Here is a 17,065-nt window from a genome sequence, read left to right on the forward strand (position 1 = left end):
GCAGGTTCTTGGTGGCGGGGCCCTGGCGGGCAGGCTGGCGGTGGAGTGTGCGGGGTGAGAGTGGAATGCCAGGAGGTGGCTTTCTCTATTTGTTTGTTTCATGCTCTGCTGCACCAGCCGCTGACCTGTGCTAGCCGTGTCGCCCGCACAGGCGGACCAGATCCGCCCAATCAAAGGCAGCCTGGAAATTAACACTGATCTCGCCAGTGCTCCGCAGGGGACCAGCGGAAGGGCAATTCCATGCCCCCCCCCCCCCACACACACACACACACACCTCACATATTTCATATACATTTTATTGATTTTGCTATTTCTTCTTTTGTTAAATTCATAACAACATGAGAAGGCTTTGTGCAAAGCAATACGCTACTTCAAATTGTGATTCAAATTGTGAAATATGTAAGAAAAACAAAATTTAACATGTGTGTGTTTTCTTTTCTTTTTTTAAAATACATAACCAAACAGCAGTGGGTGCGGAGGCATATCTTTAAGTCTGGGGAGACGAGAGTGAATTTTGTATGCTGTAAACAATCTAAAGTGTATGCGTTTGTGGTCTCTCTGAGCTCCCCTGGAGTGCGGTTGAATGTTGATTTAGCTGAGGTCTATTTTACTTCAGAGGCCCGCGATTTGCAATCCACATGCAGCTGAAATGTACAGAATGATCTAAAGCTAACAGTGAAGACAATGCGCTTGCTGCATCTATGTAATATTCATATCCAAACTGATGAGCGTGATCCATCCAGGGAACCTTTGAGGAGAGAAAGTTCACGTGCCTTTTGATGGATTGTGCGTGTCTGCCGTTCGCTGTGTGGATGGAGATATTGCCTGAAGGTCAGTGATTCAGGCTGCCTGCTACCTTCCCCGAGTTTTCAATGCTCTGCCCCTGTTTAGGAAAAAATCTCTGATCTCTAGTTCATATTCCTGAGGGTTCCTGATCCTCTCTGGCTGACTGGCTGCCCTGCCTGGTCACCATCCGTCATGCGGGGGAGTTCTGCTGAAGCCCACTTCCATCTCTGGCGTCGCGTATAGTCCTGTCAAAAATAGCAAGGTGCCAGCATAGACACGGCAAGTGTGATGTGTGTTTCTCGTCAACTAAATTCTGTCTATTTCCTTTTCTATTAGTTTGTTGAATGTGCATGGATGCCAAGACCATGGGGTTTTCTGCATGTAGTGTTAGAGTTGAATACCACTCTCTCTCACACACTCTCTCTTGATAGTGAGAGTCTGTATGCTGTCAGCTCTGAAGTGGGATGTTTAGTGCTCAAGTGGAGTGGTCAAGAGTTGAGCATGTTTTTGTGAATGCGTATGTGTGTGTATGCCCAGACGTGTGTGTGTGTGTGTGTGTGTGTGTGTGTGTGTACGCGCGCACAATGTGTGTCTGTGTAGGGAGGCGTGTGTGTGTGTGTGTGTAGGGGGGGTGGGGTGGCAGGTGTTTTATTGCGGCCGGCTCGGCTGGGTTTGACATGTGTCTGTCCCTAATCTCCTTCTGAGATGACAAAGCCCTGCTAAACCCGGTGTTGGAGCTCCACTGTCTGCTGCAACACACAGCTCCCCAACACCCCCCCCCCACCACCACCACCACCACACACACACACACTCCCACTCCAACCTCCCACTCTCCGCGGCTCTGAGAACCATGCTCAGGGGAGGCTGCAGTGTGGATGGAGACCCACCAGCATGCACCCTTTGGGAGGGTAAAAAAATGAGCCGAGGAATTTTCAAATGCAACAGCGCACACCATGATATAATATATTCGCTTTATACAACTGTAAGCAAACAACAATAATGATATTTTCTGTGTTTTCTCCACAGAACAGAGACCCACAAGCGCATAAGATATACTATACACTTAAGCTGTGTTTGATGAATCAGACTGCAGCTCCTGTGGGATAGATTCCCTTAAACCACACTCTTTTACTTTCTAATCCACACTTGATTTGATTTGTGCTTGAATAAGGTCTGGGTGGAGACTACGCGGCAAATATAGACTATTTATATGATCTATCCCTGTGCGGTTGCATTGCACATAGCTGCTCTCAGGTAATGGCAGAGCAGTGAGTTCCTATATTTTTCTGTTTCTTTATTTTTCTAATGTTTTTAGTATCTGCGGCTGGAATGGGGATGGGGGAGGGGGTGGGGGCTGCAGGCTTTGCGGTGCTCATTATAATTGGTTTTCTGCTTGAACTTTCAAAATCTGGCATGTCAAAACGGACCATTTTTTTTTCCTTCCTCCGTTTTCCCTCCGAATATGCCATGAGCCTTCTGTTTGGATGTGCCAGTTGACAAAGTTGATGCAATATCTTAGGGGCACACCTCTGATTTCTCGGGAAATACACAAATGTCCATCCTGAGTCTGACAGCCCATCACAGTCATAAGCTTTCTCTGACTGAAACAAAAAAAAAGATTGTCTTTTGCTCTTTTGCCATCTTGCTCTTTTTATAATTCAAAAATAGGAAAGGAAAACAACGGTCCTTCATTCATAGCAATAATTTTTTGTATTCCTTAAAAAACAAATGCAAAAAAAAAAAACATTATTCCTTCCTCTACTGATTCAACCACACAATATAAGGAAGCATTTGAGGTGTTGCTGTTGTACACAGAACATGTCATGAAGTATAAATGATTACAGGGCAGGAGTGAAACGAGTGAAACATGCCCACATTGCACCTTTACCTCTTGGAGAAAATACATCAGTAAGCTAGGAAATAATGTCAGGCATTCTCTGAATACCCTAAAAGAGAACAAGGCTAAACAAGCATCATCTTCAGTACAAGAGCCTGTCAGCATTTCTAGGTTAAACATTTTAGGGCACTGAGACATTTTATTTAGTGAGATCCTATGCGAGTGGAGAGTATATGGGCCCATATGCTGGCTTGATCTAGCCGTTGATGTGTGGGCTTGGCTTGTATTGGTCTGCTCGGTGTCTGGTAATTTAGCATGCTCTAACGTGAGTGTAATAGACTTGTGTAATGTGATTAAACACACTATTTTATTCCCCCCTGTGCCACTGGGCTGGCCCCCACTCATTGGGAATGCGAACGTAACCAATCTGCTTCTTGCCTTGCATTCCTTCCCCACTGCAGGCCTTGCCTGAGAGATCCTAATGCATCATTTGCTGGTTATCCAACTCAATGCCTCTTAAGCCACTGAATGACTGCAAAGACTGAGGCATTTTTCACCACTTAGAAACACACTGTTCTCCGTCCAGAGAATCCCTTCTTCCTTACAACCTGCCAGGCTCTGCCTTTACCGGTAGGCATTTTACAGATGTGTTTTGTTTTTTTTTGTTTTTTTCCCCCCTTGTTCAGTAATCAGTGAGTGCCGGGTTCATTAAAGTTAATTTAATCGGAAACATGTCCACCCAAGGAAACGTTAGCACTTTCCCCACCGCGCCCTAGAAAGGAAATTTCCTGTTTTGTTTTGTCAATAAGGTCAGAGGACAGAATGCATATGTTCGATATAGATGCATGTTGCATTTCAAGTGGAGGTAATGGCATGTGTATATGAGTGTGTGTGTGTGTGTGTGTGTGTGCGTGATTGGGTGTGGAGTGTGTGTAAGTGTGTGCAGGTGTGTGTTAGTGTGTGTGTGATTGGGTGTGGAGTGTGTGTGGGTGTGTAAGTGTATGCAGGTGTGTGTTAGTGTGTGTGTGTGTGGAGTGTGTGTGTGTTAGCGTGTGTGTGCTTGTATCGCTGGCCTACAGCTCAGTAACGGGGCACCGACGCACTCTCTTGTAGAAGGTGGCCCACCGCTTTGTGCATTTGCACCATGTGTGTCTACGAGTGCACGTCTCTGTAAAGTTTCAATCAGTATAATCGCATGAATAATTCCTTGTCGCCAGCAGAATTGAGCCCTCGTCTGGCGCCTGCATTAATGGGTTTTGGTGTGCTGACCACACTTGAAATAATAATTTGACAACATCCATCAGAAATCAATGTGCAATAACAGACTACCCACAGCTGTTATTATGAAGTAAATATTTATGAGTGATCTGACTGGGCCGGAGCACCAGTCAATCTCCTGGAGAGGGATCTTTGCTAATGATTAACCTCTTTTACTGGGCCTGTCCCAGTTGGTAATGGCCATTAGGGCGGCGGTGGACAGCGGTGTTTGATTTTCGGGCCCCCATCCTTCACAGCTTGTCAGTTCTGTTCATTCGCCATACATGACTGCTGAATTGATTGTCTGTTTAGTTCTATGAATGATAGAGGTAGTGCGGCAGGAAAGCGCTGGGCGCCTCCATTCATTTCCATAAGCACTGAGCATAAACAAGCACGCAGGCCTGCACAAAGTCACACTCCACACATCCACCTGCTACTGCTTTACTGCCGTTGTTCTACAATCAAGGTGTTAAATGCAAAGTATTTTGAGATGTTTATTACTTACAAAAACAATGTTTATGCTCTGTGTTTTTTCAAATCACTGGTCTTTTGTGTACTGATTAGATGACAGTAAATCGAGTTTTGGTAGAATCACAGCTCATGATCTGAATTAGCTGAGAAACGTATGTTCAAATGTGCATAATGTGTAAATTGAGCGTATTTTGTCTGCCAGTGAAGTGAATCACACATAATCTGTCTTTGTGTGTCTGTTGGCTTTCTTACAAGACTCAACATTTCAACTCATTGGGGTCCACTATTCAACACCAAATAAGCACTGAAACAATGAAATTACGTGCACTCTTTATGCACTCTGTCATTCACTTCTCTCCTCCCTACATAACACACTAACACATTACACATTTGAGACACTAACAACCAAATGCAGGTTATTGACAATGCAAATCATTTATGATTGCAATCACTCATTCTGTCCTGGTTTTCATTGCACCCCATCATTAGAAATCCAGGACGGTGTATTCCTGACAGTCTTGTGTAAACCCTCACTGGCGTAGCTGCTTTGGTGACCTAATCAGTTCTGTTCTAATGGAGACAGGGCCGTGTAGAGGTAGTGTTCTGACTGACCCAGTTTAAGGATTAACACTACTAGAGGAGTATGATAAAGCACTCCTCTCTCACCAGAAAATAATAACCAGGACATATGAGGCCCATAAAGGAAGTTTCCACTTAAAATACACACCCACACACACCAAAATACACTCATGCACACATCGCAAATATTGACACAATACAGACTCATGACACATCAAGCAAATTAAGACAGTATTCTAGCATCGTCCTGCATAAATTTCACTGATATGTCACCTGCTTTGATAAACGTAGCCTATACATAGCAAGCACAAATACACACCTTTGGCTATACTGACATAAGATGTAAGCAAAGACAACACTGACACTTTTTCAAAAATAAATGTTCAGGTCTCAGTTCACGGCCAGCTCATTTGCATTTGAGGCTACTGGATATAGACTACAAAATGTGTTGCACAATTAGGACGGACAAGCAAACTGTACCTTCTACTTTGCTGATCTAACAGGATAGAATCTGGCGTCCAGGTGTTCACAGCCCTCAGTCACAGCCAAGCGCAGGTGCTCCTCTGATCCATCTCTGAAGGTCAAGAGATGTCATTACATGGTTCCTTGATTGGTTAGAAGTGACAAAAGACCCAATGAGAGAAACTGCTACTAACATCGTTGCCGTAATTTGATTAAATAAGTAATTTGACATCTGAATAAATGTGAGCTTTTTTTTGTTTTTCTCTTGCATGGCATATTTTTAAGATGAGGCAGAGCATTCAAACAACAAAAATACAGGAGTTAGCCCACCTTGGTGGAATGCATCATACTTAGGGCCTGGTAATTCTATGGCAGAGGGAGAGTAAGCCCCCCCAATGAGGCCTAAGATTTGATGGCTTGGCGACATCCTCTGCTGAGTGGCTTAACATCTGTAAAAATACATCGTGAGTGCAAAAATAATGACAGTGTTTCAGGTTTGTTCTTAGTACACTTAAAAAAACGTACAAAAAAAGTGTGCCCTCTGAACTATTGCCATCTTGGGGAATGCCTGTGGACCATAATCATTTGGAGTGTCTCTAGCGACCAGCTCCTGCACTCAAGACAGAGGAGAGGAGAAAAGAGGAGAAAAGAGGAGAGCCTGGAGCTTCGTCCTTCTGCTGGCGTCCTCAATTGTCTTTGTGGAGGGAGGGAGGTCTGCAGTATATCATTTGCGCCATCACTATGGTTGAGGGAATCCAGTCAATCAATCAATCAATCAATCAATCAATCAATCAGTCACCCTGGGCTACCAGCTGCATGGTTGGCTTTTGGCAGGTGAAACACTTGACTGAATTTTCTCCCACTATGAAAAAAAAAACAGCTGTAGTGCATTGTGAATACACACACACACGACAAAACACCATGGCCTGTCTTTTTTTTAAACTATTTCCGTCTTTTGTCGTGACAAATAGGAGAATCAAACAGCCTCTCTGTGATCTGTCAGTGAAAAAAATGTTTTCTTTCCAGTCATGTATGGGCACCATTATGTTGTTAGATCTAAATGAGTTATGACTAAAAAAAAAAAATCTCTTGACATGGATGTTGCATTGTATCTACTGTCAGTAAGTGTTTGGTACATATGCGTGTCTCTTTTCATTCTGTAGTGATGAACAACCCCACCCCCACCCCACCCAAGCCCAAATGGTAGCTTCAGTCAATAGAAATGAACTTGTGACGCAGCGAAACATCCTTGCCACAGATCTGCTAAATGTCAGACAGTCGCGTTTGAATGTAATCGTAATTTGACTTGGAATTAGCGTTTTTCCTCTGAAGATCTAATTATTCCGACAATTCATTGCGTTGTGAGAACTTTGGGAAAAGAGCAACCACTGCCATGTTGATCAAATGATAAATACTGTATCATTGTAGATAAGCTCCAGACATAGCCTGGGAGGCCCAGATCAGTTTAATTCCAGAGTAAACTGACGCAAAGACAGGATGGCAGGGCATCATAATGGCACCCACAAAAATGCTTATTAGGGTGTATGCAGTAGTCACTGGTCTGAGATCTGATAGTGTCTGACGAATTAAATATCAGACTGCTGAACTCTGTCTGTCAAGAAATGGAATTATCAACATTTGAATATGTTAACTGACGTGTCTTAGTCGGAGACCATTTGTGTGCGTGTGTGTGTGTGTGTGTGTGTGTGTGTGTGTGTGTGTGTGTGTGTGAGTGTGTGTGTGTGTGTGTGTGTGTGTGTGTGTGTGTGTGTGTGTGTGTGTGTGTGTGTGTGTGTATCTTTGCATGTATGCGTATGTGCACGCGGCTGTGAGTGTGTGTGTGTGTCTGGGTGTGCATGTGTGGGGAAAGTGTACTTGCATGCATTTGTGTAATGTGTGTGCATCTGCAGATGTGAGTGAGTGATCGAGTGAGACATAGAGGAGGGCCTTTGCTGCCGTGCTTAAATGTGGCAGTGATTTTCAAACTATAGTCGTCAAGACATCATGGTTAACTTCTTTCACGTAACACTACTTTAGGGAGAAAAATACCAAATATAAAAAATGCCTCAGTATTTTATCAAAAGACATTACGCAACATGACACGAACAGTCTAAATACTCTGGGTAAGATGATGATGACGACAAGTGTTTTCAGCCGTTCACCGGGAACCGCTCCAGCCATCCAAAAGAGTTGCCCTACCTCCCGAGGTACTGGGATTTGAGATAAACATATCCTGCATTTTGTGGTATTCACTGATGATTAATCAAAAGATTATATTTTAGTAGATTTGGCAGTGCTATAATTAAGATGTCTAGTCAGATCTAAAAATGCATAAAGGAAAAACATCTTACAGTTAAAGTTTCTGATTTTGCAAATGACCTGTCTTCATTTTCCTAACATTATTTTATTATTTTCTCATTGTTATTGAGAATGATTTGATCAGGCCTACACACATGCATGGATACACACACACACACACACACACACACACACACACACACACACACACACACACACATTTATGCACACACATGCACAAAGACACACACACACACACTCACACTTACAGAGAGAACGGGAAATAGGCATACTACACATACATACACACACAGACAAAGACATTTACTTGCAGACAGACACTCTTGCAGATATGGACACACATAGACTTTCCTATAACGCTGACAGACACCTGTCAAAATGAGATGCCAATGCTCTTATAGCTTCTTTTCCATTTTTCCATCCCTGCCTTTCTTTCTCCTCTTTATCAGCTACTCTTTTACAGTCTAACCGAGTGTTGCAGATAATGTCAGTTCTGTCAAATATTTCTCTCTTAACTTTCACAGACTAGCTTTTACAGCACATTGGACATGTAACATAAACATGTAGCCTACATTTGTTTAGGTTTGTCACTACCAAAATAAGTCTGAATAAGTTTGCTATTCAGATATTTTTTCGAATTTAGTTCAACATTTTCCAGAAAAGAATCTAAATAAAAATAAGAAACGTAGCAAAAACATGCGTAAATTCTACTCTGAAATGTCTAAGGGCAATCGCAGAGTCAACATGTCTGGGGTTGCATATAGATGTTAAGTTTCATATTTCACAGTAGCTTTATAAGACAACACAGCATTCGCACATTCTAGGTACCGTGTTTTTTTTTTTATCTATCCGGAGGTCTGTTTATGCTGTCTACTTACCTACCCTACCCTTATAAGCGCATACGCTCATATTTCCTAATGTGTGTGTGTGTGGGGGGATGGGGGGGGGGGGGGGTGTATGAGAAACTTTTAAGTCCGAATATACTTAGCATTTCTGTTTCTAAGTCGCAGTTTGTTTCTCCTTTTCTCACATTGAAATTTCATTATCACACTATGGAGCGATTGCGGTCTAACGCCTGAAGAAACAAAAAGTAGGACCTAGTGAAAGTTTTTAGTGAAAGGAGCCGAGGATTGTTTTCTGCAGTGACAACACCATATTGTCAAACGCATAGAAGATAATAAACAAATATTATATGTTTCATAAGTAGATGTAAGTGTTGTATATTTTAACAGGCTGATCTTCAGGGCTTCAGACAATTCTGCCAAACACGTTTGATCTCTCCTTTGGCTTTGAAACCTCATCAAACCACCAAGTGTTACTGAAGGTTGTCATCATTGCTTTATGGGATATACTAACCAACCAAATAATTTCTTTTCGTTCATCATGTTTGTTTATTTTTCTTTCTGTTCGCGAAAAATAACATGTTCGTATTACATTAGGTTACACTTTCGAAGGGCTGATAACCTAATGTCCACCAAGCGTAAAACTTAGCCAAATAGTCAACCACTTTAGAAACCATTATAATGAAGGTAAGCCTAAAATAAAGAAGACGTGACAATTAAATCTACTTTCACAAATGCAGCAGAGATGTTCCATCTTGTCCTTTTAAAGTTCATCTGCGTAGGCTGCTGAAGCATTTCTCGAATCATCAGAACCACTCGTGAGGATAAAAACTTAGTTTTGTCTTTTAAATACACCTATGTAAGTATTGTTTGCTTTTACTTTAATTCGTTTGGTCTTTAGAGGGAGGTTGATTATAAATGTTTGTTTTAATTCATTGCTTCGTTTGAAATATCTATTATAAGCTCTAGGCCATTTGTTTTACGTTGCAATACCATCATGCAGCTTGATTGCACACGTTCACAACAAAACACGTCTTGTTGTTTCGTGACTTTGAAAAGATGTAGCCTAGTCTATCGCCTTTATTCAGTCAGGTCTGAACATTATTCACGTGAATCAAATGAATAATCGGGTCATTGTTACCCAGTTGTTTAATGAGACTATATTATATATCACTAGTTTCAGTGTAATAAAAACTACAACCTGCTGCCTGCATTCATGCATTATTATTTCATAAATAAGCATATTGTTTAGCTTTGTCGTAGATAATTAAAATAATTTTATATGATCCTATCTTAATCCTGTTTGATCAGTGTCAGTTATGAAGAGAAAAAAAAGGAATGCTTTAGAAGTTTTATTTGTAAACATTAAATATTTCTTTCTCATTGAGATTTTTTTCGGAATCGGCACCGAACGCATTGCAATACTCAATTACACCATAGAAAAAGGCAGTGGATGTACAGCACAAACCTATATGAATATATATGACATACTTTTATCTTAGATGGGAAATTATGTCATAACTGCTTAGACGTCTCTCAGACAGGAAAACAAAGACAACGTGCTAATAATGAATAATGTTTGAAATTATTTTAAAATTGCACCATGCTTAATGTAGCTTTTGGCAACAAAATAATAAATATAGAAACGTTTATATTAAACAGCAACAATACATACAACACATACAAACGAGGAATGTCTGACAGTTTTACAAACACGATGGGTCCCTTTTTACCTATACAGATGATATACTTTTTCACATGTGTCATACATAAAAGTTGTTCCATACTACGAATTTTTATAAAATCTAGCAGACTACATAGTGTCCGGAATATAATGTATAATATAGACATCACCTCAATAGCAAGTGCCTATAAAAAATCCTACAACATGCGTTGCCTTTTCCAAATACTTCCTTTGAAATCCTGACAGACACATAGGCACACGTTATAAAAGAAAACAAATGAAAGGTTTTTACGAGCTTTATACACATCTTATAAAGTCGCGTTTTTGGACGCATCACATAAATCTATCGTATGTATATGTATATATAAATGGATTATATTACATTTAACTGTTTACATAGATGCCAATAATTAGGAATAGCAGTTACAAGAAATTCTTTAACTTCATCATGGACTTTCCAGATCAGATACAGAAAATCATTAGTGAATAACTTTCCCTGTATAGGTTGTTCATTTTCTTACAGGAGAGATTGTAGCCTACAAAGCAGAAGAGCTGGAAACCTATCACTCTGTTGATGGTCTTTATGTTCATCCTCTTCTGCATGGTCATTTATGGATCCTTGATCGCTATTTGGAGGCTTGGCGTGGCTTGCGAATAGTTAAGGGGAAAAGAGCGCCGATTGTTAAAAAAAAATGCGACAGGAATACTCAGAGTCCGTGGAAGTTCTTTGAGGTCGTGTGAAATTGTCTGTTGGGGTTTTAAAAGGGTAGGGTGTCAAGGAAAAGTTTGTCAATTATTGCTGGCGGAGGGACCAAGTCTTCAAGTTTTAAGTAGAAGATGCGCTGCAGACCTTGTGTGCAGAGCGTGCGCAGTTCCGGGAGTTTTCCCAAAAGTTTTGACAAGTAGTTTGGACGGTTTAAACCACCGCCGTTAAAAGTAACTTGGTCTTTTAGACAGTTTACTATCTTGTTTTGGAGTTCCTCCACCCTCTTCGGCTCCTTAAGACCGTGCCTCTCTGAAATTAAAGCATTGACGAAATGAATTAATTTTCCTAAGGTCCGCTTTAGCTAAATGTGTTTTATCTAATGCATGTAGAGAACCCAGGGGATTTATTTCAGCCCGAATAATAAAGAAAAATATGCATGATTCTCACCTGTTACCATGGCGAGTGCAGCAATGCAGGAGAATGCTGAAATATCTATGTTCATGCTCTGGAGGTTCGAGGAGAACTCCGCAATTGCGTCAATCCACTCTCCAAATCCGCGCACACACTGTAGCCTGTGCAAAACCACTCCGTTGCAGAAAATGAGTTTGCCTTCCGCCGGGTTGGACCTGCAATTAATAATAAAATGCCATTAATTACCGCGAGCAATTAAATGAGGATTTAAGAGGCTCATGGCGGCAGAGCTTAAGGGATGACTGCTCATTATCATGTTCGACGCTTAATCTGCAGGCCTTACCTGTACGCCAAGCGCAGAACAAAAAGTTCCAGAAAGGCTGATTCAAAGAGCAGGTCCTGGTCCTGTTTGGGAAGATCAGTAAACGTGGGGACCTTTTCGGCCCATCCTCGGATGATCTCCATGGAGCCCGTCAGGAGATCATAGAACTGCTGGATATGCTGAGTGTCGTCTCCAGTCATTTGGTAGTCAGGGTTAGCCTGAAACTGGAATTTAATTTAGACAGAGCTTAATGAGGTCCTTTAAAATATATAACCCGTGAAATTGCAAAGCCTATTTCGAGCAGGGGTGTACTTTTTCCAGTTATACTCGTATGTGTGTTTTATGGAACTCTCTGTTTCAAAGCAGTTTACATAATAAAATATGCCACCTTTCATATGTTCAAAGTCCATTATACATCATAGCGTGACATTAAACTGAACGTAATATTAATGGCATCATACAAATACTCTTACGGTCTTTAGTCTCTCTCTAGCAACGTATGCAGTGAAAGTGGGCCTTACTCTGGAATAGTCCAGGCCAGACATGGAGGGATTCGAGTCAACGTGGGCCCGAACTAGAGCGCTGATAAGACTGACGGGTGGAGAGGGGGGCGATGGATCTTGTGGACTTTTGGGTTTCGAAGGTAGACGGCCTCTTCGTCCCTTTAGATTGGCTGTCCGAACAACTGCAAGAAATAAAGTAAAAGGTGTCATTATTCTTGTGATGCATCATTAACTTCCAGTGGTAACAAATACAATCACACCACTGCGCATCACCAGCCAACTCAGATTAGTTTCGTTTATGTTCATTTTATTAATAATTACATTGACTGACAATGCAAAATATTTGTTTACCTTCTTTCACCATTCCGACGACAAGGCACTTCTGGAAGCGGCAGTACTGACATCTGTTTCTTCGGCGCTTGTCAACAGGACAGTTTTTGTTCGCTAAGCAGACGTATTTAGCATTCTTCTGAACAGTGCGCTGCAAACAGACAGGACATTTTTTAGGTTTTAAATTAATCAGATTGTCAGCACTTGTCGGGTTGAATTTACAATTGCATGCAAAGAACCCCAAGTATTCTGTGCAATTTACAGGTAGGCCGCCTGTCTAAAATATTGATCACACATGAGTGTCATTGGAAGAGATAATGGTTTAGTGGAGGGAGCAACTAAAGCTGTGTGGGAACAAACGCTGGTCAATTAAGCTACACTAATCATATAAAGGATGGTATAATAGAACAATTTAAAAATTAGTCAAATAATCACTAATCGCTAATGACAGTTTTTTTTTAATCGATGACTGTCAACAGACCTGCTGAGCTACAGCTGCCATAACACAGGTGTAGATAGACATATGTATGCAGCTTGCACCATCGCAGGAAACATCTTTTTGGTATTATTTCATCAAGAGTATCATCTTATCATCTTACAACAAAATCACCCGACTGCATATGAAACAAATTAGCTTACCTTAAAGAAGCCTTTACAGCCTTCGCAAGTTCGAACTCCATAATGCTGACAAGCGGCGTTATCTCCACAGACTGCGCACAAACCCTCATTAGACGGCGATCCTCTGGATGGAGGGGAAGGGATTTGGCTGTCCATCAGCTGGTGTCCATGGCCAAGCTGGAGAGAGTGGGGGAAAGTTAGCCCGGCTTGTTTCCTGATGGCACTGGGGACGGCGAAGCTTTGGCCGTCTAAGCCCCGGTGCGCTCCCGGGCTGTCGTGGCTCATGGAGACGTGGAGAGGACCGTCAAAGCGCATTTGACAGCTCGAGACAGGCGTGCCGGGAGGGGACTGCTTGAATGAAAACAGGGACAGTCTAGACACCGGATTCTTACGCTGGTCTATCATGTGCGAAGTCGCCGCCACATAGTTCTGGTGGAAGCTGTGGAGGGACCCAGGGTCCTCCCACATGTGGTTTGGCTGCACCTGGAAGTTTGGCGTAGTGGGAGCGTGCGGCGAGGAAGGCTTGAAGTACATGGGCCCAGAGTGGGCCATCATTTCCTCGGACTGCGGGGCCAAATGGCTTTGCTGATGGTAACTGTGCATTTGAACGTCTTCCACCTTGATAGAGGACTGTTCTCCAGCGTGGGGCATTTGATACAGACAGGGAGGTTTTACGTCGTAACTGGTGTTGTAGTTGTCCATGAATGTACTAAAACTAGGAAGCGAGGTGGTGGCTGTGATTTCAGTGTTGGTCAAGTCCATACTAAACTTTACAAACTCAGGCGTAAGGAAGTCGCAGCTGTATTCTCCACCTGTGTGGTAGCTGTAGCTTTGGGAAGCGGGGCTGGCTCCTTGAGGTGATGACCCATACTGAGCTTGGACGCAGGGCATGGCTGTATGAAAAAAGCAGTAAAAAAAAGGTTTAATTTGTTATTTATTGTGTGCTTGTTAATAATGTAGCTATACAATTTTAAAAGGAAGAAATGTGCAAGCAGACGTATAGAAAGACAATAATAACTTTTTGACATACTTTTTTTTGGCATGCATTAGCTCTGAACTGGCTCATGTTACTAGACTGTCATTTCAGTTTTTTTTTTTAAAGTTATACATTGAAACAGTGAAGTGAGTTATCATACCTTCAGTCGTGTGACTGTAATTCGGAGACACTTGAAATGGATGATGCTGTCAGGATCGGTTTGGGATCAGGATTCAAGAAAGTAGTGTTTTGTCTGGATTCTCCCCCTATTAAAATAAATAACTTTTACTCTGACTGCGCAATGGCGATGTAGGCTCATATGTTCCAAGTGTGCAAAAAGCACGCTCTCAACAGTTAAAGAATCTGACCACCACTGACTGACAGAAATCAGTTGCACAGTGTTACGACACCGAAAATGTGCAACATAAAAAGATAGAGATTACACACTTAAATCCCAGAAAGTGCTTCAAGAGCCTACACAAAGAAATAAAGTTTTGCGTTGTAGAAGCGCATTCACGGATTCTCCATAGGAACGCATGCTCTTTGAGCTAAATATGGTTGAAGAAATATCTTATGCCAAAAACCTACTAAACCTACCATCATGACTCAAGACCAAACAGTTTTAAAAAGCAAACTATTTAAAACATGACCCAATATGATGCGGTCGAGATTCCCTTTAAATTAGCAAACAACGCATATCCAGCGAAACACATAGAAATTAAGTTAATGCCAGCTCCGAAAACGAAACGTCAGAGTCTTTACATTCATAGCTTCATGCTACTTTCAATCCCTGAGTTCAGCATCACAATGTTTCGCCCGAAGCATTACAGCCAAAAAAACAATGTACTGTCAACCAATCTGACAATTAATAAGAAATAACAAAATCGTCTAAACATACCTTATGGAACCATCAGACAAGCTGTAGAGTATCCATGTACCAATAGGGTGAGTGTATATCTTCTCCTTGTCAGTTGTAAAGCTCCACAATACAATAAGCGACCAGGCGGTTTCACGAAACAGACTTGCCGCTTGTGTAGCGAGCAGCTAGAAATACGGGCATCGACTACTCAGTCTTTCCAATGTGCCTTTGTTTATGTGAGCTCCGCTAACCACGGCCCACGTGTCTACAGTGAGGACGTCATCGGCGTCGTCAGGCTGCCACCAATCCCTTTAAAACAAGCTTCAAGTCTTCTGGAAAAGGTGCCGCTCTTTTACATACACCTGTCCTCTGCTACTTGAAATGATGTTTTGCAACGCAGGAAAAGGAAATAGAATACCTAAAGGGAGACAATCGGCCATTGCGCAAAGATTCGGACACCAAGTGGCCAACGCCTGTCCTTGCTTTTTTATTAGAGTAGCAATTAATTTGTTCAGATAGACTAATGTGTTATTTACGGACTGGACTGAACCCGGGCCTCTTGTTCCACGTTCCTTGAACCCTGTAATTCACATAGAAGTAGTAAAAAGCTGATTTTCACAGAGTTTGCCTCTCACTTCACCTCAAATTCAAATAGTTAGTAGGCCTACCTGCATATAATGCAGCATTGTTCCGTACACGCCACGAGAAAGGTAGAGTCAGTTTCATCATCTGTTGCGTTTTATAAAATAAATAAGTAATAATAATAATAATAATAAAAAAGCAATCCGTTCCATATAATTTTCTCTGAAGGCCACAAGAGGGGAAAACAGACAGCTGTAGAATTGTGCGTGCATTTGTACCTATGAAGATGTGTGCCTAGTAATTGTCCCAGCTGGTCGACTGGGAGTGGGCTAGTGAACGACACTGTCAGTTGTCATCATGGGCCAATTTTAGAGGGAAATGCGTGAGCAACCGGCACAGTGGAGCGTGATGCAAGGAACACCAGGTTTGACGCTGCCAACGCACCCTGCAAGAAATTGTCACATTGCTGTGTTTTTACCTAGTCTGAAGTATTTGGTTACTACACAGTTACTGTAGTTCACACATGATAGAGGACATAGGCCTACTCATAACTGGCCAGCCAAACAACAGTTTTAGATGCACAAGTATCCATACGTCACATTAAGATATAGACAAAATATTATTAAACAATTGATAGACAACCCCTCTGCAGACCGACCTCCACATTTACTTTGTAAAGATTTGGCCAGAGCTAAAAAAATGAACACATGAAATTCCATGTCATAGTATTTTCTCTCCATGGCATATTGCACTCTCCTCTAGAGGACAGTATTGTTCACCAGCCATTGGTCATTCAAACTGATCTTACCTCATCATCAAACCCAGTGAATAGAACCCTGTGCCTATGCATGGCTAAGATTTCTCTCAAGTAAGTGATTACTTGCAACTTGTTTTAAGACTTCCCACAAGGCACAGCACAAGGGAAAAACCTTTAAAGTTTGCTTTGGGCAGGTCTGACGTGCACAGTCTGCAGTGGATAATTTCCTGATAATTTAGCAGTTATATTTGGGTTGATGCCAAAAAATAGGCCTACAAGGTAGTCATAGTTATAATTTGTTCAGTTGTATTGTGCCAAGTACTGGGGGTGTAATTATAATTTTGTGTATTTAGCTTCTCAATTTTGTGTTTTCAATTGTATCACCATATTTGTCCATATTTTTGACAGTGTCATTTTCATAACAGAATGAAACATTTGTCAAATAAAAATATTCTCTGAAAGCAGTAGAGACACTCCTAGGCCCGAATGTGTGCTCCCTACCTAATGCACCTAAAGCAGCAGAGACCATTGATGACTGTAAGAAGTCTGTATCATCACTCCCACACAAATCTCAGTCACTCAAGAGAGATGCCATACTAGAGAGATGGCAGACACTTATAGACCACTACGTATAGTTGATACCTGAAAATGGCACCTTTGATGATGTGGGTAGGCATACCACTGATATTGTGGAAGAGATTGGAATAACCCATGTAAGAGAGGACCAGTACAAAATGATTTGTAAGCTTGTGTGTGTGTGTGTG

At 41.7% G+C, this 17,065-nt stretch overlaps 1 protein-coding gene and 1 long non-coding RNA gene across 5 annotated transcripts; both read right to left on the reverse strand.

The window, feature by feature from the left end:
* Window positions 1-371: 371 nt before the first annotated feature.
* LOC121704095 lies at window positions 372-6,087 on the reverse strand. 4 transcript variants are annotated; one of them, XR_006030235.1, is made up of 4 exons: window positions 5,918-6,087; window positions 5,723-5,841; window positions 5,411-5,504; window positions 372-1,031 (listed from the first exon to the last, which is right to left on the reverse strand). It is a non-coding gene; the product is annotated as an uncharacterized LOC121704095 (long non-coding RNA). The 4 variants fall into 4 exon arrangements; XR_006030234.1 differs by having other exon boundaries at window positions 5,411-5,535; XR_006030236.1 differs by lacking the exon at window positions 372-1,031 and adding an exon at window positions 1,885-2,387 and having other exon boundaries at window positions 5,411-5,535.
* Window positions 6,088-9,942: 3,855 nt separating this feature from the next.
* nr4a2a (nuclear receptor subfamily 4, group A, member 2a) lies at window positions 9,943-15,208 on the reverse strand. The gene is made up of 8 exons (XM_042079753.1): window positions 15,002-15,208; window positions 14,264-14,369; window positions 13,149-14,020; window positions 12,531-12,660; window positions 12,198-12,361; window positions 11,698-11,900; window positions 11,391-11,569; window positions 9,943-11,252 (listed from the first exon to the last, which is right to left on the reverse strand). Exons 3-8 carry the CDS (start codon window positions 14,016-14,018, stop codon window positions 10,996-10,998), a joined length of 1,803 nt encoding a protein of 600 aa, XP_041935687.1. The 5' UTR covers window positions 14,019-14,020; window positions 14,264-14,369; window positions 15,002-15,208; the 3' UTR covers window positions 9,943-10,995.
* Window positions 15,209-17,065: the final 1,857 nt, after the last annotated feature.

This window comes from Alosa sapidissima, chromosome 2 (assembly GCF_018492685.1).
Source record: "Alosa sapidissima isolate fAloSap1 chromosome 2, fAloSap1.pri, whole genome shotgun sequence".
NCBI classification, from domain to species: domain Eukaryota; kingdom Metazoa; phylum Chordata; class Actinopteri; order Clupeiformes; family Clupeidae; genus Alosa; species Alosa sapidissima.

What these genes read in the sequence shown, in the direction of transcription:
- nr4a2a (XM_042079753.1), bottom strand. Translation starts at nt 14,018, where the DNA reads ATGCCCTGCGTCCAAGCTCAGTATGGGTCATCACCTCAAGGAGCCAGC. An exon ending in CGTCGGAATGGTGAAAGAAG is followed by an intron (nt 12,362 to 12,530) that starts GTAAACAAATAT and finishes TATTTCTTGCAG; the next exon opens with TTGTTCGGACAGCCAATCTA. An exon ending in GTTCTGCGCTTGGCGTACAG is followed by an intron (nt 11,570 to 11,697) that starts GTAAGGCCTGCA and finishes TATTAATTGCAG; the next exon opens with GTCCAACCCGGCGGAAGGCA.